The 25,151-nt window shown below is 33.7% G+C and overlaps 4 protein-coding genes across 5 annotated transcripts; 2 read left to right on the plus strand and 2 right to left on the minus strand.

Moving 5' to 3' along the window:
• The first annotated feature begins 4,831 nt into the window (after nucleotides 1–4,831).
• On the plus strand, nucleotides 4,832–7,000 carry LOC133285459 (amino acid transporter AVT1H). Its single transcript, XM_061482691.1, has 3 exons — nucleotides 4,832–5,111; nucleotides 5,387–5,994; nucleotides 6,443–7,000. The coding sequence occupies exons 1-3, from the start codon at nucleotides 4,832–4,834 to the stop codon at nucleotides 6,980–6,982; spliced, it is 1,428 nt and encodes a 475-aa protein (XP_061338675.1). The 3' UTR covers nucleotides 6,983–7,000.
• A 3,660-nt stretch (nucleotides 7,001–10,660) lies between these two features.
• On the minus strand, nucleotides 10,661–13,849 carry LOC133285491 (15-cis-zeta-carotene isomerase, chloroplastic-like). Of its 2 annotated transcripts, XM_061482730.1 has the most exons (5): nucleotides 13,407–13,849; nucleotides 12,485–12,631; nucleotides 12,115–12,324; nucleotides 11,316–11,527; nucleotides 10,661–11,218 (listed from the first exon to the last, which is right to left on the minus strand). In XM_061482730.1, exons 1-5 carry the CDS (start codon nucleotides 13,815–13,817, stop codon nucleotides 11,188–11,190), a joined length of 1,011 nt encoding a protein of 336 aa, XP_061338714.1. In that variant the 5' UTR covers nucleotides 13,818–13,849; the 3' UTR covers nucleotides 10,661–11,187. The 2 variants fall into 2 exon arrangements, with proteins under 2 accessions (XP_061338714.1, XP_061338713.1); XM_061482729.1 differs by having other exon boundaries at nucleotides 10,661–11,527.
• A 1,616-nt stretch (nucleotides 13,850–15,465) lies between these two features.
• LOC133285503 (rho GDP-dissociation inhibitor 1-like) lies at nucleotides 15,466–17,165 on the plus strand. The gene is made up of 5 exons (XM_061482744.1): nucleotides 15,466–15,792; nucleotides 15,887–15,953; nucleotides 16,461–16,679; nucleotides 16,753–16,877; nucleotides 16,971–17,165. Exons 1-5 carry the CDS (start codon nucleotides 15,580–15,582, stop codon nucleotides 17,046–17,048), a joined length of 702 nt encoding a protein of 233 aa, XP_061338728.1. The 5' UTR covers nucleotides 15,466–15,579; the 3' UTR covers nucleotides 17,049–17,165.
• A 2,806-nt stretch (nucleotides 17,166–19,971) lies between these two features.
• Nucleotides 19,972–24,922, minus strand: LOC133285519 (MACPF domain-containing protein At1g14780-like). Its single transcript, XM_061482762.1, has 7 exons — nucleotides 24,668–24,922; nucleotides 24,146–24,384; nucleotides 22,963–23,164; nucleotides 22,811–22,888; nucleotides 22,535–22,718; nucleotides 22,181–22,347; nucleotides 19,972–20,686 (listed from the first exon to the last, which is right to left on the minus strand). Exons 1-7 carry the CDS (start codon nucleotides 24,920–24,922, stop codon nucleotides 19,982–19,984), a joined length of 1,830 nt encoding a protein of 609 aa, XP_061338746.1. The 3' UTR covers nucleotides 19,972–19,981.
• Between the last annotated feature and the right edge of the window lie 229 nt (nucleotides 24,923–25,151).

Consider the following 25,151-nt stretch of genomic DNA (forward strand, 5'->3'; position numbering starts at 1 on the left):
GGACAAGTTCTAAACTCAAAATAAAAAATACACACAACCTACTTCGACATACACACCTGTCAAAGACATCAAGTGTTGATTCACGATGTTTAGCTTCGTGACACCTCCTTCCCAAGCACTCATGATCGCCTTTTCAATCTAAGTGCCAGTTTCCTTTCCTTTGGTGTACAGACAATCCTCCACGCCCCATTCACCTCGAAAATAAGTTGACTCCTTGAAGGCAGTACTCGATTCAAGGGTTTTCTTCTTCTGGCCCTTAGAGGATTGCGTTATTTCTTTCTTCTTTTTTGGTGATGGAACATTGGTCATAACTTGTGGACCAGGGGAAGTAAGGTGAAAAGCGCCTTGGCTTGATTTAAGTAAATATATCATTCATGGATTCATTATGCAACTTATATAGTAATATTCAAGGGTGGATACACATTCAGATATCGTACCTCTTGCTCAAGGATCCTAATAGAAGGTTTGGTCTTCTTCTCTTTTAGAAAACAAACTTTAATCTTACTTACTCACCTTTTTTCTTCTCTTCTCATTTTTTTTACTATATCAAAAAGAAACTCTGAACTCCTATATTCTCTCCTCTTCTATGTCTCTGTTTCAGCTTCCTTTTCCTCACTGAAAAGTCCCTAGCCAACCTTTTTTAAAAAAAAACTCTCCTTCACAGTCAAAATCTCTAAGATTTATAATAAGCGCTCCTCTTCTTTTTTTGCTTCTTTCCCTTGCTTCCCTGGTTCGTTCACATGGGATTGTATGAACATAATCAGCTTGATTGACAAAGGCGGTTAATGAGGAAAGACAGTTTGGGGTATGGGTTGAAGGATGGAGACTGATGAAACCCACGTTGGATGGGCTGTAAAAATAGATACAATAGAAAGATGGTATTTTATTTTTTTTTTTGATTTATTTTTACAACTAAAAATTAAATAAAAATAGATTAAGAAACCAGATAGAGTTAGGAACATTACTAAATAGATCCTATTATTTTTTTAAAAATAAAAATAGGAAAATGAGAATATACCTTATAAAAACAGGGAGTTCACAATTTATTTCTTTTTTTATTTTTTATTTTTTATGTGTGAGGATAAAATTGAGTGGTTACATACATCAACCCATCAGGACTTAGTGGAACAATAACAGAATAAATCTTAATATCCGAATGCTTACCTCAATAGCTTCCATTCAAAACCTTGTCTCACCACCAAGAATACGAACAACCAAGCTTTCTCACAAAGCCACAAACTTTCCAAAACAAACACCTACATCAAGGTGTAATGCAATTAATCACTTGTATCAATGAATACATCTATATTCATCAACACATAGGCAAATCCTACACCCATACACAAGGTTGTGAACTTACCAACTCAAGTAGACAAATCAAGCACCATGGATTCCACCAACGCTTGATCAATCAATATGGGTCTATTTGCTTCAATCCTAGCAATATCATGAACTGAATCAATCACCCAATCTATCAACTGCTTGAAATGCAAGAAATCATCCAACATAGGCATCAAATTTTCAAAAATGATGTAGGTGACCAAAATGATTTTCTAAACACATTTTCACCATTAAATACATTATCTAAAGACTTTTTTCCAATTTGGCCTAAGCCTCATTCAACCTCAAAACAGTCCTATTCAACCACATTTTTCCATTTGAAAACCTAGAATTCAAAGCTTCATAATGATCAATGAAATTCTAGTCTCTTGCCATAGATGATCATCAAATGACCATAATAATCAATGAAATCCTAGTTTCTTACCATAGATGATAATCAAATGACCAAAGGAGGTTTCTCCAATCCTCACTTCAAGCAATGGACCTCACAAAGCCTCCCACTCAAGAAGGGGGCGCCACTTTCATTGTGGTTTTTCTCCCAAGACAATGGTTTTCTCAAGATTTTGGATTGTAGGTTATATTTCTCTCAAGATTCTAACTTTTCTAAGCAATATTGGCTCAAACACTAAGTGATTTCATGAAGAAATGAGGAAGTTGTGTTTCAAGCTCCTTTCAATGGCTTCCTCGGTTCCTCTTGTTGGGCCTGGACTTGTATATATTTACAACGAGATGGGTCTGCAATTAGATCAGGTTGGGCTCTATAATTTAAGATGATATGAATAATCATAATTTTTGTGGGCCTGTTTGTTTTAGTCTTTTTCAAGCCCATGCCCAAGGTGGAGGAGAACCGTTGGAGTTTGCGTGATCACAATGGGTCGCAAAGGCTCCTCCTGATTAACAGCTGTGGGAGATGGAGAGCATGCAACGTCAACGATTATCGAGTGGCTTATGCGTGCGACTCAGCAAGCACTGAAAAGGCGCAGCTGAATCAACGGTGGAAAGGGGTGAAGCTAGTTGGCGTTGGACGGCTGAGATTTGAACCACCAATTCAAGTGTGTGTGGTTAATGAGAATGCCACGTGTTCTCTCTTGCATTATTAAATTCATTTAATAACAGAAATATGAAATATGAAATATAAAATATGATATTATGGTTATTCTATATGTGTGTGTGTGTGTGTTTTTTTTTGTAAATAAATATTATATAAGTGTTTCTGTGCTACACTGGTATATTATTCTCTCGCTCAGTGAATTTAAGCAGATTTTATATTTCATGATTAAACTTAAAACGTAGTCTCGAAAAATTCATGTTCAAGACTGAAGAAATATGACGAAAAATTAAAGAAAAATTCAACATATATAAACCAACAAACAAAAGTTTTAGTTTATCTTTATTTAATTTACCCTCACATATCTTTCGTATAAATAGTAAAATGATTATTTTTCTTGTCCTAATTAACATAATTACCACCTTACTAGGTATGGAATAAATAGCATAGCACATATGTATTATTTGGTTGAATTCTTTAAGCAACCTTTTCCCCTACCAATTAGTTGGATATAGGTCACGTCGCATTTTCAACCAGATCGTTAATCAAATATCATATTACATATGCATAAAGGTATAGATAATGTCACCTCTCACGTTTAGCAGTGGTGCATTTTCCATTAACAAATTTAAATTCCTTCTCAACGGGACTCATATGGAATATTTTCCACACAAAAATAGAAGAAAGAATATCATACATCATCGAGAATAAGAGTGAAAAGAAATTCGTGTACGTGAATCATTTCTGTGCTCTCCTCACCTACTCATGAGTCATGAGGCCATATATTCCAAGCACCGATTATTCTAATATTCAAATTATATAGTGCTGATCTATATGTAATTTGTGCCATTTTAGAATGTGACAGCCACCAAGAACTAGTGGAAAATGCTCGCTTCAAGTTGGGTAGCTACTTTCCACAGCCTTGCTAGTTGAGTATGATGTGTGCTTGTACAGTAACTAGTTATTATCATTCAAATCTATTATTATAATTTTCACTTATCACTTTAATTTTGGATTGAATTCATACTTAGGACTAGTCTGGATGAGTTTTTTTTTTCTTCAAAAGTTTCTTTTTTTTAAGAAAAAAAGCACTTCTCGCTTTTAGTTCGTTTGGATGCCTCTTTTTAAAAAAGGAGAAGTCACAAAAAAAGTCAAAAACCTACTTTTTTCAGAAGCTAAAAATTTAACTTCTAAGAAAAACAGAAGTCAAAAACAAAATATTTTTTTCAAAATCTAAATATTTTTATAAAAATATAAATAGCTTTAGCTTTTATAAAAAGTACTTTTAAAATAAGGAAGAGATAAAAGTTGCTTCTTTGAGAAGCCCAAACAAACGGTCACTTATTGGGAGATAAATGGAAGAAAACGGATATACATGATTTATCCTGATTCATTCAATGTGCACTACATTCAACAATGTTAACTATACTTTCTTTACTGCACTCATTATAAATCACTCAGTTTATAAGAGGAATATAAGGGCATGTGTGGTGCATAGTATAAGATAAGGCATGATAATATAAGACCTGATAGTATAAGACCTGATTTTATAAGACCTGATTAAATTTTAATACTATAATGCGTTTGATATGGTATTGTGTAAGATAATATCCTCCAATATTTTAAAAATTAATATATTAAAACAAATTATTTTAATATATTGATATTGAAATGATATATTAGTTCTTGGGAATTGTACTTTCAAACAACATTAATACATCAACTCCTTATCAGGCCTAATCCTACCCCCTTAGGCTTGATTAAGTTATACATCATTTTGATGTATAATAAAGGAATTCTGCTGTATAAGCTTATACTATACGATGGTCACACCAAACAATTGAAAATGTCATAACGTATAATATAAGCTTATACTGTCAGGCATTATACATCACATCAAACAGGCCCTAAATAGATTAAGAAAACCCTAAATAAGAGTAGCTATTTGTAAGTTCAAACTCAAACTACTAAAAAAGGGAAATAAAATAAATTAAAATAAGCCTGAGATCCATAACAATATTAGGTTTCCTTGGTCCCTGTCGAGAACATTAGAATTATCATTTGAATGCGAAATATAAGCTACACTCAACAATACCAGGCCTCCGTGGTCCCGAGAACACTAAAATCATCTGAATGTGAAATATGAGCTATAGTCCATAATACTTTATCATTCTTTAAATTAAGTTAGCATTGCGTTTTTCAATTTGATTCTTAGACAATCAGTTCCATCATCATCAGAATCTCGCGGTGGCTGATGTCATCTAAACGCAATCAAATTCTTTTTCCAGCTATAAATGCATGTTTTGCATGCCATTTGGTTAGCATGTTTCAGCAAGAGACCTTACTTGAGTGCCTTCTATAACTGTTGGTGCTTTCTTCGGTTTACATTTTCTCCTCAGTTTCCTCTTAATTTATAGTAACTTTATTAATATGTGGGGCAAGATGTTGAAGTCGTTAAGGAAAAGCCTAAGCCTTCAATGGAATTGTATCAAGCACAAGAGTGAAGTTGATAGTACTGTGTCAGTGCATGGTGAAAACTTGGTTGTTTTACCTGTGCAGTGGGCAAAGTGCAATGTTTGCTTAGAGGAAAACAAACAACACAATTGTGACCACATCAATGTTGAGGATATAAAGAGTACTGCTGCAGAAGGTGCCAAGCATGATGCTAACGCCAATAGTTCTTTTGCTCATGCTGTCATCAACATGGTGGGGATGCTCATAGGTAAATTTCACATATTATTGCTTGCGCACTATTTCACATAGATATATATGATTTTTTGAACGTGCCCTTCAAATTATTTAATTCCATATTTTTTATGTGGAAAGTTATATTTATAAACTTTTTGTTTACAGACTCTTACAAACTACCTTATGTCTGACCGGAGTGTATAACCGGTCAGACTTAGTGTAATTTGTAAAAAATGTTTATAAACGGATTTCTTCCCATTTTTTATTTATTGAACTAACATTGAACATGGTATTATATATATCTTTCAGGTTTGGGGCAATTGTCAACTCCATATGCTATAGAAAAAGGAGGTTGGGCATCTGCATTCTTGCTTATTGGACTTGGGGGGATGTGTGCTTATACTTCTCATATACTTGGAAAATGCCTTGAAAGGAATCCAAAGTTGACAAGTTATGTGGATATTGGGAATCATGCATTTGGAGCAAAAGGAAGATTCCTAGCTGCAACATTCATCTACTTGGAAATCTTTATGGCCCTTGTTTCCTACACCATCTCATTACACGACAACTTGATCACAGTCTTTTTAGGGACGCATGTGAACATGCACTTGGCTAAATTTTCTACATCCCAACTCCTTACCATGGTGGCAGTGTTGATTTCCCTGCCTAGTTTGTGGATCAGAGATCTTTCTTCCATTTCTTTCCTTTCAACTGTTGGCATTCTCATGTCTCTACTCATTTTTGTATCTGTAGCAGCCACTGCAATTTTTGGAGGTGTCCAAGCTAATCATAGCATACCTCTCCTCCAGCTCCATAATATTCCATCAGTATCTGGTCTTTATGTCTTCGGCTATGGAGGACATATTGTTTTCCCTGATTTATATAAAGCCATGAAAGACCCCTCAAAGTTTACCAAGGTATATATAGTTAACTACATATATAATATGGATTTAACTTTTTTTATGCGGTGGATAAAAGTTATCTGTCACACACTATGTACTTTAGGCAGTACATGATATAACTTTTGAAATTTAAACAAAAATAGTGTTTATTTCAAAAGTTACATTACATAATGTGTGGTAGGAATAAATTTTTGGTGCAACAGTTGCACCAAAATTCAGTGCAACCGACTAATGAGAGCATCACACATCAGCCAACACACATTAGAGGAGAGAGAATATCGACTGATATGTGATGCTTTTATTGATCGATTGTACAGAGTCTTCAGTGCAACTGTTGCACTAAAAATTTATTCGTGTGGTAGATAATTTTTTTTGCAACAACAATGGCAGAAATATTTTTTCTATATAATATATATAAAGAATAAAATGTTAAAGCTTTTATTAATCAAATATTCTGTTTCAGGTGTCTATTGTGAGCTTCACAATAGTTACAGGACTTTATACAACATTGGGTTTCATGGGTGCAAAAATGTTTGGGAATGATGTCTACTCTCAGATAACTCTAAGCATGCCACCAAAGGAAATTGTAACAAAGATTGCTCTGTGGGCAACCGTTTTGACTCCTATGACAAAATATGCTCTTGAATTTGCACCATTTGCAATTCAGCTGGAGCATAAGCTTCCAAGTTCAATGAGTAGCAGGACAAAAATGGTAATTAGGGGCTGCATAGGTTCAATTTTTCTTTTGGTCATACTTGGCCTTGCTCTGTCAGTGCCATATTTTGAGCATGTACTCAGCCTCACTGGTTCCTTGGTTACTGTATCCATTGTTTTGATCTTGCCATGTGTTTTCTACTTGAAGATTTGTTGGGGTCAAATTCCAAAGCCTCTCTTAGTCCTAAACCTGTGTCTCATAACATTCGGGTTTGTTCTTGGGGTGATAGGCACCATTTCTTCCTCGAAGTTACTACTGAAAAGTTTTCAATCACGCCACTCAACTTGAGGCACTTGGAATGATTCAACATATATGTACCACTAAAATCATGTATTGTTAGATGAATCTCTATGACTATGATTCCAGGAATAAAAATAACTCACTTCGACTATATAGATCATTATGGCTACCCGCTTTAGTATTGTGCAGTTTTTGTGAAAGAATTATTCTCAAAATTATATAATATTATGCCTTGTGTCATTATGTAACAATAATTTTAACGTGGAAAGCAACCTAACATTAGTTATGTAAAGTTTCTGAAGAAACTATCTGTGAAAGAATTATGCTCAAGTTTATAAAATATATGTAAGATCTTATAAAAAATTGCAAGACTTAAATTGTTAACAGAAAATTTTGAGAATAGCATGTGAACGTTATTATTACTTAGGGATGTAAATAGGTTATGTTAGGTTAGGTTTTGATTTAAATAAGTCAGGTCTGTGTAAAAAATATTGTGTATGACTTAACCTATTAGCCTGTGTAGGCCCCAAATTAAAGTCTAACCTGACCAGTATTTAAAAAAGAAAAGCCTTGACCTAGGCCTGTTAGCCTGTTTAAGCCTATTAAACATTCAACAATTAAAAGAATAACTAAAATAATATTATTTTATTATTCAAAATTATTAAAATAATAATTTTATTTATTATATTTCAAATAAATAATATGATATAAGCCGGCCTGTAGGTTTATAGGCCCGACATGTACAAAATAGCTTATGACCTATTTTCTAAATAAGTGTTTTTAAAAGTCTAGGCATGTTCTATTTTATTATTTATAATAGGTCAAGCCTGGCCTAATATAGGCTAAGTCGTAGGCTCCTGTAGGCCAACCTAGCCCATTTACACCCCTATTATTACTCATTTAAATTTGTATCCGTTTTTGTTTTCTTTCCTTTTAGCGCATGTTGATTATTTAATTTTACATGGAATATTTATGGCAAAGTAAATATATAAACTATAATTTGTTACCTACAAAAAAAAAATTGTATAATTGGTGTTCTGTCCTAGGGGACAAATATGTCTAGCCAAAAAGGCTAGTGAATTTACCTTGAATCTAGATGCTCTCTCAAATATCTATGAATTAGATAGCTTTGGGTATGACAGATCACTGTATACAAATAAGAATGATTTTTGTCAAAGGGATAGTATGTGTGCAGAATGATAAACATAACATGCAGTAAATAGAGAGAGAATGAATATATATGTAGATTTTATCTCTTATTTATAGGGTTTATCTATGAGTATTGGTGATATGGACCTTTATGCCTCTTCTAAAAGCTCAAACCCAAATTCAATGTTATCGTATTAGGATTAATATCTTAAATTAATATTTTTCTTTGATTATATTAGATTTTTATATTTATTGCCCCTTATTGAACTTTATACTAGATGAGCCTCATATATAACTTCATATCAATTTGTTTATGCAAAATATTAATATTGGATTTGGATTTAGATATCTTGCTTATCGTACTTATGCTTTGATTCGAACTTATCTGAGGTTCTTTGGAGGATCCCTGAACTTTGCTTGTATGTCTTTACAAGATTTATTCCATTCCAATATTCTACAAACATTAAATGGAACTGAATACAAAATTCCAGATTCTGCCTAATTGAGGGCACACGTATTCTCCAATCAATGCAAACAAAGAGGGCTGTTGCCAAATGATAAACGCAAATAATCCCGTTAATGAAATTTTAAAAGGGTTGGTTTTTTCTAGAGTAAATAATTTATCTATATTAAGCTCAAAACAGCGTCGTTTTGAGAAGAAAATCAATGTATTTTTGTAATTATAATTTATTTTAAGGTTATAATAGTCTTTTTTATTATATTTTTTTAATTTTTCATTCTAAAATGACGTCGTTTTGAGAGTAAATGTAAATAACTTATCTACATGTAGAAACATTAAAGAAGACAAAACAAAGGGAGAGAGCAATTGGTATGGTTGCATATACACAATGAGGTCAAGAAATTTAAATTTCAAATTTATGCATACTGCCGAAAGATATGGAATCATTAAAAAGGTGATTAAACACATATGGTATCTCGTGCTTAAATCTAACAAATAAGAGTGGAGTTTCCTATTTAAAAAAGGAAACGGGAAATGAGAATGGAATTTCCTGTAAAAAAAAGAAAAGGAAATGGGACTGGAATTTCAATTTTTACAAATTATTCTTGTATATATGGTCAACAATATATCGTATATTAAAAAAAAAAAAAAAAAAAACGTATGTGCTTGCGTGAAATTGTATTAATTGATTGCAAATTCGCGAATGGTTGGTCGCAATTTTTTAAATATAAATTAGATAATAACATTTTCACATATTTAAATTGAAAATCTCAAATGAAATTATTTTTGTAAATTTATGCACATTTTACCAAAGTATAAAATCTATTTCCAATTGAATTAAACTAATTAACACATCTTACAGTACTTAACACAATAGTTATATGAAGTTGGTAACATATCTCTATATTTTTTTTAAAACCATAATAAAGTGTTTACCAAAAAAAAAAAAACATAATAAAGAACATTGTCCTATCGCTAAAGCTCTCTCCGATGCCTTAACTCATTGATTATTTTATTCAATCTATGATGTTTTATTGAAGATGACTTTTTGTTATCCTCTAAAGAATCCAACCTTATGTTGGATAAAATTTGGAGAGAATAATTCTAGGTTTTAGTTCTATGTATCTTCCCTTAATGTAGATATTTAAATAGCCAACTAGATAAACTGAACATAAGTTTTAGGAACTGTATCCTCTACCGTTTGGAACAAATTCCAACATGTGCAGTTGTGCAGTTTTTTAATCTAATTCATATATTTGTCATTGTATCTTACTATATAATGAAGAAAAAAAGGTGTCACGATCTCTAGAGTTCTGAGAAGAACTGAATCTTGATCTTATGTTATTATAATATGTATAGAATAATTTCTTTGATCTTTCCCCTTTAGCTTTAAATAAACTGTATTAAACTGAAATGATTGAACTCTTACAGTAAGATACCCCCTCAACTTTCAATTACTTTTTTTTGTTTTTGTTTTAGTAAACTCAGAGTGTCTTCATTTCGTAAGATGAAATTAATCTCTTTGTGGCTTGAAGGGAGAAAATTTTCACCACTAGCCCCAAAGTGCTTTAATCACAATATAAAAAATTTCAAAATCTTTTTTTAGTAACATTTCCAACAAGTCAGTTATCCAAATAATTAACAATTTGAAAAGAATAGAATACTTGAAATAAATCCTTTATGTTTTATTTGACATGATGATTTTATGTGAGAAAATTCTAATTATACATGGACGAATCAATGATAATAAGATATAAGAGATAAAAAATATTGTGATAGAAAGTTATAAAATCATTACAGTTGATTTGTTCAGTGATGATTAAGATCATCTTATATAATATGATTATGTTAAATAACACATGAGATGATTCATTTTCAACTTAACTCTTGAACTTATTTATTTAATTATGTAAAGAATTAATAATTTGAAAAAATATATATATATAGTTATTTTACAATTTTATCCTTTCTTTTGTAATTATTTCGAATAAATTATATTAATATTTTGTATATAAGCGAAATATGACCAAACTAGGTAATCCCTTGAGAATAGTATAGACGATCAATTATTGAATAATTTTTTTCTCACATCTAATGTGAATACATTTTTAATCTGACAACCCAAATATGTTGCTAGAATAAATAAATAAACACTAAATAGCAACCTGGGAGGCAAGTCCCCAACTGTACCTGATACAAATAAGAAGTAAACAAAGGTGGATACAAATGTAGGAAACTCATAAAGCATGATACGTCCCTTGTTTTTTATTTGCTGGACTGCATTCCGACTTTAGAAATATGTGTTCCGATCACTATTAGTCTGCAATAAGCATTGCTCACAATATGTACAATTTGCTCCTTAGAAAGGAAGAATATGATGTGGGGGAGTCATAAAGTTTACAGCTGTTATAGTTGCTTTTTTAATGTAACGTATCCACTGTTTCTGGGCCACAAACCTAAGAGAGACAAGGTTTTGGATGTGCACGGCCACTATCAGTTTTTCAATTTTCTTTCACTTGTTTCTATTTTCTTTTCTTTGTTGATGTCTCATCTCCGTCTATAGTCTATAGATGCATACTACAGCATATGGCATTATCCTTTCGCTCCTTGACATAGATTTTACATAAAAACGACAGGATGTGTTTCACCTACCAATGAAGCTTGAAACTAGCAGCCTGCATAAGAGGGTGTGCAAAGTAAGCTCCTAATGTTACTGCAGTAACTGTCAAGTATGGCAGTCGAATAAACTCCTTGTAGAAATTTTTAGGTAACCTCTGTCGGCCATCAATAATTGCTGCAAAAGGGACTATACTTGTTCGACCCTTAACTAAATCAAAATTTTTCCCATATCTTATAGCCAGTCGCCTGTCTCCATTCCAGACACCAAATAGATGATGCGCAATTAAGCCAAATGAAGCTGCAACAGCCACAGAATTTCCAATCCAAACCGTATGAGCAAGACACCAGATAACCTGCCCAACCATCTGGAGAGCAAAACAAATCCTTCACTCAAGAGCAAGTGAAGCCAAGTGCAAGAAATGTGTCTGAGTGCAAATGGGGGATGAAGTTTAGAGTGCACAAAATAAGAATTTCTCCAAGCACCAAAAAAATATTTTCATGTTTTTGATTGCCACATGTCAAGATAAAAGAAAAGATCTTCTCAGGAATAGTCAAGTGGTCAAAATCTTGACGGTCCCTAATACTAATATATGAATACTTCTCTATACTCTAAATCAAACCTCCTAATTACAAAATGAAGAAAGTATTGAATGGTTTTTATGTTTCCTCGATACTAAATGCATCTTCTTTTTCATTTAATACTTTATTTATCATGTATTAGGAGGATATGACATTACTCTTAATCTATAGACAGTAAGGTATTACAGTTCCAACCATGTTAGCTTATGCATCAAAAAAAAAAAAGACTTATTACTCAGAAATAAAAAACAAAGAACTTGCATTATAAACAGATTATTTTTCGGTCCAAGTTATTATGAAGACCACAAAAATTATGAAGATCCGCGAATTCATCAGTGTCATGCTATATGTACTTAGAGCATTGGATTTATACCTGAGGATGCCTGGTTATTCTTATGATCCCAGTTTCCCATAGATGCAATTTAGGCTTGTCAACTGCTGCAACCTCTAAAAGATTAAAGGTTGAAGGATATAGAAAAAAGAAAGAGATGAAATTAGAAAGCCACACAAGTTGATGAATCCCAGGAGCATTCTGGATCTGCCAGAGTTGAAGTCCATCATATCTGTGGTTAATAAAATACACCTGCATCATGATGCCAAGTTAGTTTGAATCAACTTCCTGTCTTCCACTAGTCACAACAAAATGCTAGGGATCCAAAACAAACAAACCACTTGCTTGTATAGGAGAAGAGATATGGACAATTATGAGTTATTGGGGGATAGGATACAGAGTAGAAACTCACAACAGTACTGACAGCCAAAGGTAGTGATGTCCCTGCAAAAAGAACACGGTAAGCTCTTTCTCCAATGAGTTTCTCACCAGTGTCACGGAGGCTAGCCAAGCCACTGTGGACACCGGCAAATATGAGAATTAGGATCAACATTACCACCTGCAGAATAACATGCCAAGGGTAAGTTTAAGTTACGAATCAAAGACTATTGCAGCTTTTGAAGAGTTCAGTTCATGAATGACAACACAAACAACTAATCAACAGATACTGCTAAAAGAAAACCGAAGATTTAAAATGTGCAAAATAACTAAAAAACTGAACAGAACCATGAACCAAATCGATCCGCCCTTAAAATAACCGATTTTTAAAATCCAGTTCATGAACCGAACCGGTTTTTAAAGAACCATTTCATGAACTGAACCGGATTTTAGAACCAGTTTAAGAAACTAACCATTTTGAACTGAACACCGAACCGTTTTTTAACCGAACCAAATTGATTTGTATAATTTTATTTTTTAAAATTTTTTTCTTTTTAAAATAGAGTCGACCCGAACCAGTTTTGAACCGAAACGAACCAGTTTCGAACCGAAACAAACCAGTTTCGAACCGAAACGAACCAGTTTCGAACCAAACCATTTAAATCGGACTGAACCATTTAAACCAATTTGATTAGATTTTTCAAAAAATTCGGTTCATGCACATCCCTACCGAAAATCTACATATGAACTATGTTAGAGGATGCGTAATTACAAAGCAAACACCTTCATGATGATCTCAAGACCTTATTGTTCACAGAACACTAGAATTTGTAACAACACCAAGTCACCTCATTCAAAGAAATAGAAGCCACAGATTAGGTTGAAATTATTTGGACCAAAAAACGTTGAAATTAACAGATTAGGTTTAAATTATTTGGAAGAAATGAAAATAAGACCTCATGAGAATCGGAAATCCCTGAAACAGCATCAACAAGAGCTTTGCCGAAGCCAGTGGAATTATCAATCCATGCCACGTTGAGAACAAACAACACCACTCCTAAAATGGCGGTGAAGTAGATCCATGAAGATATTTTCTGTTCAGCGAAATCGAAAGCCGCGGAGTCTTCGCCTACGAAACTCGAATCTTCGTCGTCAGCGCCTCTTTCTCTGTCTGCGTCTTCTCGAATAGATGTGTGTGCAACTAACTTGCGAGAAGAAAAGAGTGGTTTCGAATTTGAAAAAGGAAAGTTCGAGAAACATTGCGGACTCGCTTTACGTTTGGAGATTGAATTCGAACAAGACGAGGCGGAAAGGGATGGACGATAGCTGCAAGAGAATGAGGTAGAGAGCACAACACACGCTGCCATGTTACTTGTTAGAAACTGAATTTTCTTTTTCTTTTTTCTTTCTTTTCCTTTTTAATTAGAAGAACAAAGAGGATTTTTACATTCAGAGAGAAATAATAATAATAATTCGAATTTCGATAACAACATTCTTGTATTGCAATGTCTAAGTTAACCAGGTTTTGCTTCATCCATTTATCTATCCTTAACCGTAAACATAGGTTATTCGATAATGAGTAGGTTGCACATTGAAAACATATTTCTTTGGGTAAAGTTCAAATGCAAGCTTCTTTTTTTTTTTTTTTTTTTCTTAATCCAATATTACTCAGTGATGTTTAAAATTATATAAATTGTTTATGGGATTTTCGTTTGTACTATTGGCATGATAAAGTTTCCTATACACATAATATTTTGTGGAGTCCGTATTTTTTGAAGCAAAAATAAAAAATTAAGACACAGAAAAGGAATCTCAGTAACATCACACAATCATTTTTTCTACAACATAACTCTTATAAACTCATTGTTTATTTAACTCTTGTGAACAGTAAATGAGACTTATATTCTCTTTTACTATTAGGCTGCGACTCATTTGCAAACACTATTGTTCCCATTAGCAAACCCTAAATACTAAGCTTGAAATCTTTGAAAATAAGAAAAAAAATCAAATATTTTTGTTTTCATATTTCTATTTATAAATCAGATTTTAAACGCACTTGTCTTGGGGCAAATCATGGATTCAGGTTCTAATGTGTAGTATTATTAGTTTGCTGTTCCAATTTAGGCTTAAGCCCCTACGTTGACAGAAGAAGAAGAAGTCGTTCACATGACACCATCATTCTATATAAATGTGATTAATGAGCAGCTGACCTAAGAAAAAAAAAAAAAAACAGTATTATTTACATAATGTAAAAGATGCACAACATAAAAAAATAAAAGAAATCTACTGAAAAATATTAAAATTGTTATTTTTTTCTCTCCTAAGATGTTATCAGCTTACGTGAAAAGAAAAAAAATAATGTTTATATCATAATTACGTATTTCTCGAAATACATTATAATTGATGTAAAAATAAGATTTTTTTGTTTTAGTATATGAAAAAGATTTTTTTTGGAGTGGGATAAAAAAAAGGACCCTAGAAAGAAATAAAAGAAGGGGTTAATGTCTTTTCTTTTACATAAGAGATCAAAATATTTTTACACACATATTCAGACGTGGGTTCCATGACAAATTTTTTCTCTCACTTCATTTATTTTTCTCTCTCCTCATTTATTCTCCGTAAGAAGTAAGGGATTCTATTTTCTCATGTTGAAATAGTTATCTCTTACTATAGACACATGATTCGATGGAGCCCACCAATGATGACACAATTTTTAATGTGAGAACAACGTAAAATAGTTATCTCGTATAAAATGAGATAATGATTTGCAAGAAGGAATCCTTATTCTTTGAAATTGACCATCTCCACCATCAGCGGTTTCTATTTTAACTGCTTATGCATACCATTATATTTGCAGGCCCACATTCGCCATTAGTGCCCTCCTTAAATCCAACTTTTGAGCAATTATAATTGTAATAGTAATTAGATTTATAGGTACGTCTCAAAGTCTCAACCAGTCACTCTCATTTCCATTGGCAAACCAAATTATCCTCCTAAAGTTTAGCAAATACAGCTCTAAATTTAGCACTAGTTACCAACCAACTTTGAAACAGCATATATATTTTTTTATTTTTTGTTTCAGGGTTCACACATTCTCTTGTTGGTTGGTTTCTGATTCCGAGGTTGAAAATGTCTGCTGCTGTGAGAGCTGTCTCCTCCACAACCAAGGATGTTTCATTCAACCCTCATTTAGAGGAAGAGCTCAAAAACAGTGATGGTGCCAACACTGATGATGCTGAAGAAACTGAGCCAGAGGATGATGATGACTCCAAGTTGGAATCTGACAGGGAATTGGATCTTGGTCCTCAATTTTCCCTCAAGGAACAGCTTGAGAAAGATAGAGTATAATTTTCTTCTTCTTTTTTCATATGTTTCTTCACACCCTTGATTTTGCATCTGTCCTTTGATGAAAGCTTTTTCTTTTTGCATTTCAAAGGATGATGAAAGTTTGAGAAAATGGAAAGAGCAACTTCTGGGAAGTGTTGATATCTCTACCGTTGGAGGTACTTCTTAGTTTTTTCTCTTCAAGTTTCTATTTTTTTTTTAACCTCTTCTAGACAAATTCTATAAGGAATAATATTTCACTGTAGATAATGTGATATTTAACCTGATTGGAACATTAGTCTTTATTGAAATTGAAAGCTCTTGCTGAACATGGTCCTCTTCTCTTCCCATTGGTTCTGATTATACCAAGCACAACTGTAATGCTTTTCTATTTTGTTTGTTTTTTTTCTAACAAGATAAACATTTTTCTTTGAAACATTAACTGAAACAAACTTATTAAACTTTCAATGGCTTCCTTTTTCTTTTCTCTTTTTTTTTTTTTCCTGATCCTGCCCTTTTTAAATTTATGATAGAATACCCTTTTTGAATCAAAATGTTTTGAAGATGAAATTTTTTCAATGAGAAATGTTGGACATATATTGTGCCAGTAAGTTTTTCATTTCTGCTCCTAGTTGATTTTTTTTAAAGCCTTGAAAATGTGAAAGCTCTTTTGTTTTGAAATGAAGAAAGTAAAGACCCAGAAGTGAAGATACTGAGCCTCACAATTACAAGCCCAGACAGGCCCGACCTCACATTGCCAATTCCTTTTAATAATGATCCTAAGAAGAGTCTCTTCATCCTTAAGGAAGGAAGCCAATGTCGCATGAAATTCACCTTCACTGTCTCCAACAACATCGTTTCTGGTCTCAAATACACAAATATTGTTTGGAAAACTGGTGTTAGAGGTAATACACGATTCTTATTTGTGTTTACTTTGACTGTCTTTGTTACTTGGCTTTCATGAATATCTTGTAACAGTGGATAGCAGAAAAAGAATGTTGGGAACTTTTAGCCCCCAGCAGGAACCATATACATATGATTTGGAAGAAGAAACTACCCCTTCTGGCATGTTTGTCAGGGGAACCTATGCGGCAAGAACTAAGGTAAAATATTCAGTCAACCTTACAAAGTTGATTATGGATGGAATACTACTTTTTTGATGAATAAGAAGAACTAACTCAGTTTTCTTGCTTCAGTTTGTGGATGACGATAAAAGATGCTACTTGGATGTCAGCTACTACTTTGAAATTCAGAAGAATTGGGCGACACCTTGATGAGATTCAAACTTTTAGTAATTTAGTGGGGTTTTTTTTTTTACTCTTGAATTTGTTATCTTTCTGGAACAGATTGGAACTCAACTTCTTGATTATCAAATCCAGTTAGTACCATTGTGCACATGCATGCTCAGATTCTCAAGTTGCACACACACATTGCTCCTTTTCCACTTTTTAATGACTAGAACTGACCAAAAAAAAGCTCTTTAATATTTACTGTGTCAGTTGCACGCATTTACCCAAGATGCCTCAGAGTTGATTTTATTATCTATTAGAATAGGGAGCGGATCCTCTCATGTTAAAATTTTATATGATCTGGTTATGTAAAAAATTTGTGTCTATCTCTTTTTTCACATGCATTAAATAAGTGGGATTCAATTATTATTAACGAAAAAAGAAATAGATATAAAAATTTCACATAAACAGGTCATGTAAAACCTTAACGTGAGAGAATCTATTTCCCTTAGAATATAAAGGGTGAAGAGATGGGATAGAAATGGACCCCACGTGGAAAAAGATAAACAAATTGAAATCAACAAGTATTCTCAACTACTGCCCCAGCTTTCTTAAGCAAATAGCCAAAAAGTCCGTGAATTCTTTGGTGGTCCAAAAGCTGTTCTGATATGAAGACCACATGCACTTTGCTAACGGCTTAAATCAGAAAAGGAAAAAGGAAAAAGCAGAAAATGTCTCATGATTATGACATTGAATCTAGACCTATAGTCTAACTCTACTCTCGTATCCGAGTAGTAATATTTTTTATATATATTATATTTGGGAAAGAATTCGTTTACACACTTTTTCTACAAATTACACTAAGTATAATCAGTCATACACTCTTGATTAAAGTATGACTTGTCATACTTAGTGTAGTTTGTAAATAAAAAATTTGTAAATATAATATTTTCCATTATATTTTACCAAAATCTAGTTCGAAGTATATCGCAGAAAGTCTTACTCCAAAAGTTATGTACCTCTTGTTTTGGATATGTAATCAAATGATGTTACCTTAGGTTTAGTTAAGCAGTTATTATTAGTTCATTGCGCTCGCCTAAATGTTCTTTCAATTATCATCAAATAATCCAACTTTAGATAAAACAATAATGAACATGAGATCAAGTATTGAATGATCAACCTTCTCATTTCCAATCTTAGACACTTCTGTTAGGGTATTTGATTAAGTCTATGGCAATTCATTTTGAAACAATGATCATGGTGGTTAAGAGCATGATTATGTAAGGTATAACGAAATGTCACGATGCTAGCTATGATTGCTCATGGAGTGAGGGGCATTGGTCATGACAGTTTTGACTGCTCCATAATGCACTACCTCATTCGGATATTACCATTGCTTTTCTGAGTAAGCTTCCTGAATATAGTGCTTTAGAAGATATCTTTCGGAATTATATACACGGTACCCTGTGTGCACTGCACTATCATTATGTGCATGCCCTGTAGTCTTCGATGCCTTGTGCGCGTTCTTTTCTCTGTCCTGCATGGTGCAAACAGCCACCTACTGTTGTTTTCACTTCTTTCTCTGCTTTTGGTATATAACAACTTTGTCATGATGCTACAACAACCTTTCTTAGCGAAGTGGATTATTTAATTTGTGATTTCACCTTGAGAGGTGAAATGTTATTAACCATTGATTGACAAATTAATTGTTAGGATATTCAAATGTGATACTGATAGAGTCATGCATTAATTAGTAACGGGCCAAGTGAAATTTATATAAATGGAAGAAATTAGGAATCTAATATTTTAAGATTTTAAGTTGAGACACGACGTTGAATTCACTTAATGTGGCTGGGTTAATTTAGTCCATTAATAATAGTCCCGCTATAGGCTCTAGCCTAAAACTTTTCACATAACTTAGGACATCCTTTAACCTTCCTTTCTTTCCAAGTAAAGTTGCATGATTACTAAATTAATGATTACAAGAATCAGAAACAAGCCATGCAGCAGGAATAGAAAGAACAATTTATTTTTAAAAAATAGAGTAACGTCTATTTTGGGTCCCTAATAAAAAAACACGATTCCCACTTTCGTCTTTACAAAAAAAAGTTAATTTAACTTTTTGGTCCTCTACAATTCTAGTTCTTTGAAAATATAGTCTCTCAGAAATTCAATGAAGATCCAATTTAGTCCCTAAAAATGACTAATATGGATTTTTTTTTTGTAAGGGACGAAAATGAGGATCGTATTTTTTGTGAAAGAGGTTTTACTCTAAAAAAATATTAAGTTAAATTTTTGAAGGCCCGTATTCCCAAATACACAGTATCAAAGGCAGACAAAGATTTAAGTGCTACACTACATTGTGGAGGTAGTATCACTCATACACTCATCAAAGTCATCTTATTCATTTCTAGCAGGTACGAGAAAAACCTATTACATTAGAAAGAAAGAAAGTCTGTTTCCCAAAAAAAAGAAAAAGAAAGAAAGTCCCCAACCAAGCTAATATTTCAGGTAAGCTCGCGATTGATATGGTTATTGTTTCCTTCTTATATATCATCTAACTCTCTTTTATTTCCTTAAAATAATGGTTAAATGCATAAATTTATCAGGTTTGACTAACAGACATATAGTTATAGGAAGGTTGGTTCGACTAACATTGCATGGTGCAACCCAAATCTAAATTAATCAAGTCAATTATGGCTTCCTTGTTCTGGCACAACATGCACCTAGTGCATGCAAATTTTTCCCAGTCGATCAAAACGAAAATGCAACCTTTTAATTTTCTATTGGCTGAAGTCAACCACCACACATTTTGTGTACTATATATATATACTGATCAAAGCCATCATAAAGCATATGTACAAGTTATCTGTAGTTTCAAAAAAACAAAATAATTTAAGTAACAACAAATTACATCCACCAATATTTCTCTGCATATCATATAGTCATATGCAGAGAAGAGGAGTAACTTGGAACCACTAGTAATCTAACAATGCAAACTTCACTTGTAATCCAATCTTGCCACCCTCTGTGACAAGCTTAGCAGCTGTTACCAACCAATGACCAGGAGCATCATGCGGGCCCCTCACAACCTCACTTGTCTCCACATATTTAAGCAGTTTACTAGAACGAACGGGGACAGGTGGACCATCTGGATACACACCAGAGTTAAGTTCAGTTGGAGTCTGCTTCCGAGGACCAGTTACACTTTGTTGTGTGAATGTAAAAGTTGTGCTCAGATTTGTTAGGAAAGATGATTTTCTTGAAGCCTCTGGTGCTGCAGCCCATTCTGACTTCCTGATAGTGCAATTGGGTATGTGAGTAAAGAGAAGACGCAAATGAAGTGCATTCCTTGGCCAACTCCCTTTGCTAATGAGTTTTGCACCTGTTACAATATACACACCACTTGATGATTCATGCAACCAGTTAGGGTCATGCTTAACCACTGAGGTGCACACATTTGCAAATCTCTTCCACCTTATTGGTTCCAGAAATTGGTCACTGGATTCATTATCATCAGATCCTCTCCACATTGATGGCTTGCTCAGTGTTGAGGTGCCTGAAGAGAGTATCATTGTATTTGGGAGGCTTGAAAGATGATTTATATGTATTGCAAGTCTATCACATTTCCTGCCCTCCAAGTACAAGCGGAGTCCCACCACAGGTTTTTGTTCACTTACTACCTGATATTTTGTATAAAACTCCATGATTAACAATAGACACATTATATGTCAACTATTAGAATAAATGATGAACAATTGACATATTATGTCAACTGAACAATAGACATATTATGTCAACCATATTATCTAAAGCGGATATAAGATCAGTGGAGCAAAATAAAACAAGAGGGATAAGTCTCTACAACGGAGCACATTTAATGAAGTAACGCTTCCAGAATAAACCTATAGTAATTATATGACCTTCCTGGTTTAGATTTTTGGATCCACTAAAATAAAATAGAACATCTAACTTCACGCTCTTGGTATATAGCTCACTGCCACTTCATTTAAAAGGTAAGTGTAGATGGAAAAACCAGATCCCCATGACTTATCAGCCCCTGAATCTTATAATTCTTCAAGACATATTTATCTGAATAGTATGGATTTACATCCTAGTCCTACCTTATACCATCTATTTCAGATTCCCATTTTTCATAGTGCGAAGAGAAGACTAAAGAATGGTAACAGATTAAGTATTAAAAAAAAAAAAAAAAATAGTTAGGATTAGGGATGTAAATGAGTCAAATGGCCTAAGAGGGCCTGCCTAGCACGCCAGTCTGTCAAATAGAAAGCAGGTCATAAACTTTCTTCTACATGCCGGTCTTATAAGGCTACAGGCCAGCCTATATTCCTACCTTATACTTGAATAGTATGGATTTACATCCTAGTCCTACCTTATACCATCTATTTCAGATTCCCACTTTTCACAGTGCGACAAGAAGACTCAAGAACGGTAACAAATTAAGGATTGAAAAAAAAAGGTAGTTAGGATTAGAGATGTAAATGAGCTAGACGGCCTAACAGGGGCCGTAATCCTAAATCAGGCCAGCCTCGGCCTATTACTTCAAGTTGACCTATATTATTTATAGGCTTGCCTATAGTTAAATAGAACAGGCTTAGACTTTTAAAAAAGATTATTTAGAAAGCAAGTCATAGGCTTTCTTTTATATGTCGGCCCTATAAGTCTACAGGTCAGCCTATATTCCTTCAAGCCGGCCTATATTATATTATTTATTTTAAATAAAATTAATAGAATTATTATTTTAATTATTTTAAATAATAAAGTAATATTATTTTAATCATTTTTTTAATTATTGAATGCCTACTAAGCTTAGACAGGCTAACAGACCTAGGCTAATGCTTTTGTTTTTTAAATATAGGTCAAGGCAGATTTATATTTTGGGACTACACTAGTCAAACAGATTAAGTCAAACTTAAAGTATTTCACACTGATCTGGCCTATTTAAGCCAAAGTCCAGCTTGTTTAGATCCCTAGTTAGGATATAGGAAACAAAAGTAGGTCAAAGAATCCCCTAAATTTATAATCCCACCAAAATTTATTACAAACCACAAGTGACAGAAGAAAATTTTTGTCAGAGCCAATAAAGTCCCACACATGCATTTTGCCAATACTTGCTTGTTCAAATAGAAATAGGAGGGTTTATTTAACAGTACCTTTGCAGAGTTGATATGAAGCTTCGGACACATGAAACTAAATTGCAGGGAAGGGGAAGAGGTCTTTTTCCATTGATGCCTCAGAGGTAGCTCACCAAACATAGGTGCCCATTGCCTGGGAATTTGAAACTCCAAGAAGTATTGTAAATCTTCAGGAGTAGGCTTATCTGTAAAGAACAAGTGAATCAATGAAGTGTTTTGTACCTTAAAGGACTAAAAATAGAAAATGAAGATAAGGATAATTTGAGGCCACATCATAATAGAGTTTATTCATTGAAACAGTATAAAATGGACATGGATTCACAAAAGTAGTAGATTATAGTATTACTGTTAGATCTGAGAAGAAAAACGTACAGCGCAAATACAAATTGATTGCATGACTAAGATAGCCACTTCCAGGAATTCCTGTCAGAAGTGAGGAAATAGGAATAAACTTGAAGATGATTGCTTCAGGATTAGAAGCCACTGTCTGGAGCCAATCTGAATGACTCTGCTTGAACACATCTCCTCCTCTTTTTGAGCAAATAATAGTGAGGCCCTGTTCCATGATAAAAGGAAGGTCTTAACAGCCTATAAATTTTATTCATTTCAATTCTCAAATTGAAAATATTTTCCCCTTTTATGGCTTACATCCTTGCTTGATGTTTCTGAGATGCTGGTGAACTGCGTTGTGCTTGATTGCATCACACGATTAAAGACCTCAGGGACCTACATGAAGAGAGATATTGCATCAACAGATAGGTAACAAATATGTAAGAATTATAGAAGATAAAGCTCTATACTTTTTGTTTGCCATCTGTAGTTATTCTCTGTGGTAAGGAAGGACTTCTTGAATCTGAAAACATGAAATCTCCAAGATCCTCTAAATGTCTTCTGAGATCACTAGGGGCAATCTTTGAAGAATGTTTTTGTTTGACACATATTACATCTTGACCCCCAACAGCCATGCCTATTATTATGTGCGTACCGTATGTATGAATGAACCTGCCTAACAAAACTGATCAGCAACATTATACTTATTAATCCAAAATCATGCAGGATTCATAATCCTAAAAGGGTGTCAACATAAGTAACTCTACTAGACTGTTTCACTTCTAAAGCATTCAAGCATGAACACAACATTTTACATCAACTGTATGCTAACAAGAACTCTGTCTAAAAGGTAATTTGAGCTTTATGCTGAAGCCTGAAGGTAAGGAAGATATGACATTCTTTTATCAATTGGTTCTTCATTACCAAACAAACAAAATTTTTTTAAGGATGGTTAAAATGATGAGAGATTAAAAACCAAAGAAGTGCAAACTTGTTTTTCTTTTTTGGTTTGAGGAGAGGAGAATTTACCACATTCTTGTCACGCGGGTCCGGTGGAAGCCCGTGGCGTAGGGATAACCACCGATGGGCTAAGCTACATCAATCGTAGCAAGTGGGTCCGATATCACATCTCAACCCAAAACTTTAAGGCATTGGGTTTATAGGTCCTTCCACTTATATACTTTTCACTTAACCCATTACCGACCAATGTGGGATTCATCACACTTGAATATCTCAACAATCTCCCCCTTAAGTGTGAAACCCAAAATTGATATGCTCTCCCTCAACTGAGTACCTAAGCCCAAAGTAATCCACCCGCCTCCTAGCCAATATTCAGGCTAGCTCGAGCACAATCCGGCTCTGATACCACTGTCAGGCGGGTCCAGGGGGAAGCCCGTGGCGGGGGACTATCACCAATGAGCTAAGCGGATCAAATACACCAAGTGAACTTAACCCATTATAAACCAACGTGGGACTCATCACACCTGAATATCGCAACAATTCTAAGACTACACTTATAACGATACGTATATATGACTTGGTATGGAAAAATTACCAGCAAAAAATCAAACTCAAGTAAATTAGTTTTACTCCAAGCATACAAAGATATTTTCATTCGTCTACTATAAATGATTGTTGTAGCGTTGTGCTTACCTGGACAATGAAGCTGGATCCCACTGAGCTGGGACAGACTTCTTTACTTCCTCTTGCAGTATCAGGTGTGAAGCAGTTAGGTGGAAATAGTACAGTGAAATGAAATAACCATCAAAAGCAAGATATTTGATGTCATTAGCATCACGAAACCAATCACCACTTAAATCAAATAGAGCGTTATAATAGCCAGAAGGAATTTTTCCTTGTATAGCTGATTTCTGATTAAGCAACTCAGACATCTGCAAGGAAAGAAAGAGTCATGTAACAAGGCTTAAAAACAAAAAAAAAAACTACGGTGCGCGAAACGAATCTCTATAACATTACACAATCACTTTTCCTACAACGTAACTCTTATAAAACCCATTATATAAATAATAATATATAACCATATAATATATATGTTAAAAGTATAACTAAAATTATGCAAACAGCAATGAAATATATTTATAATATTATAAATATTTTGAACAATGTAAAGAAAAACAACATGGGGGGGGGGAATTTGTTGAGAGAGAAGCAAACCTGGTTGAATTCAAGGACATCAGATTTGAAGCGAATCCGATCCCCTTTGTCACAACGAATATCATTGGAAACATGTGGAATGGTAACTCCACCAGGAACCATAATGTCCCTTTTGTTAACTTCATCAAGAACCACCAACCTCTTATCTCCCTTTCCAAATTTCAATCTAAAATCACTTGTCAGATCAAACCCTTTACCCAGACACTCCAACGCCTCTATCTCAATCGGAAACACACCACCCTCCTCCATCACCATATTCACCAACCACAATAAATAAAAAATCAAAACAAATAACAAATCAAAACAAACACAACTTGTTATATATATATATATATATATATGATATGAAGCATTACACCATTAGCCTCCGCCACCAAGACCTTTGACCTTGAATAAATTAATGGGTTGCCATAAGTAGTTGCAATCATATTTGACCGTGCGTCACTCTGCCTCCTATGACAGTGACACTCCATTTGGATTTTTT

This window comes from Gastrolobium bilobum, unplaced genomic scaffold (assembly GCF_033153095.1).
Source record: "Gastrolobium bilobum isolate Gb01-03AN ecotype WA unplaced genomic scaffold, APGP_CSIRO_Gbil_v1 utg32472, whole genome shotgun sequence".
In the NCBI taxonomy this organism is placed as follows: domain Eukaryota; kingdom Viridiplantae; phylum Streptophyta; class Magnoliopsida; order Fabales; family Fabaceae; genus Gastrolobium; species Gastrolobium bilobum.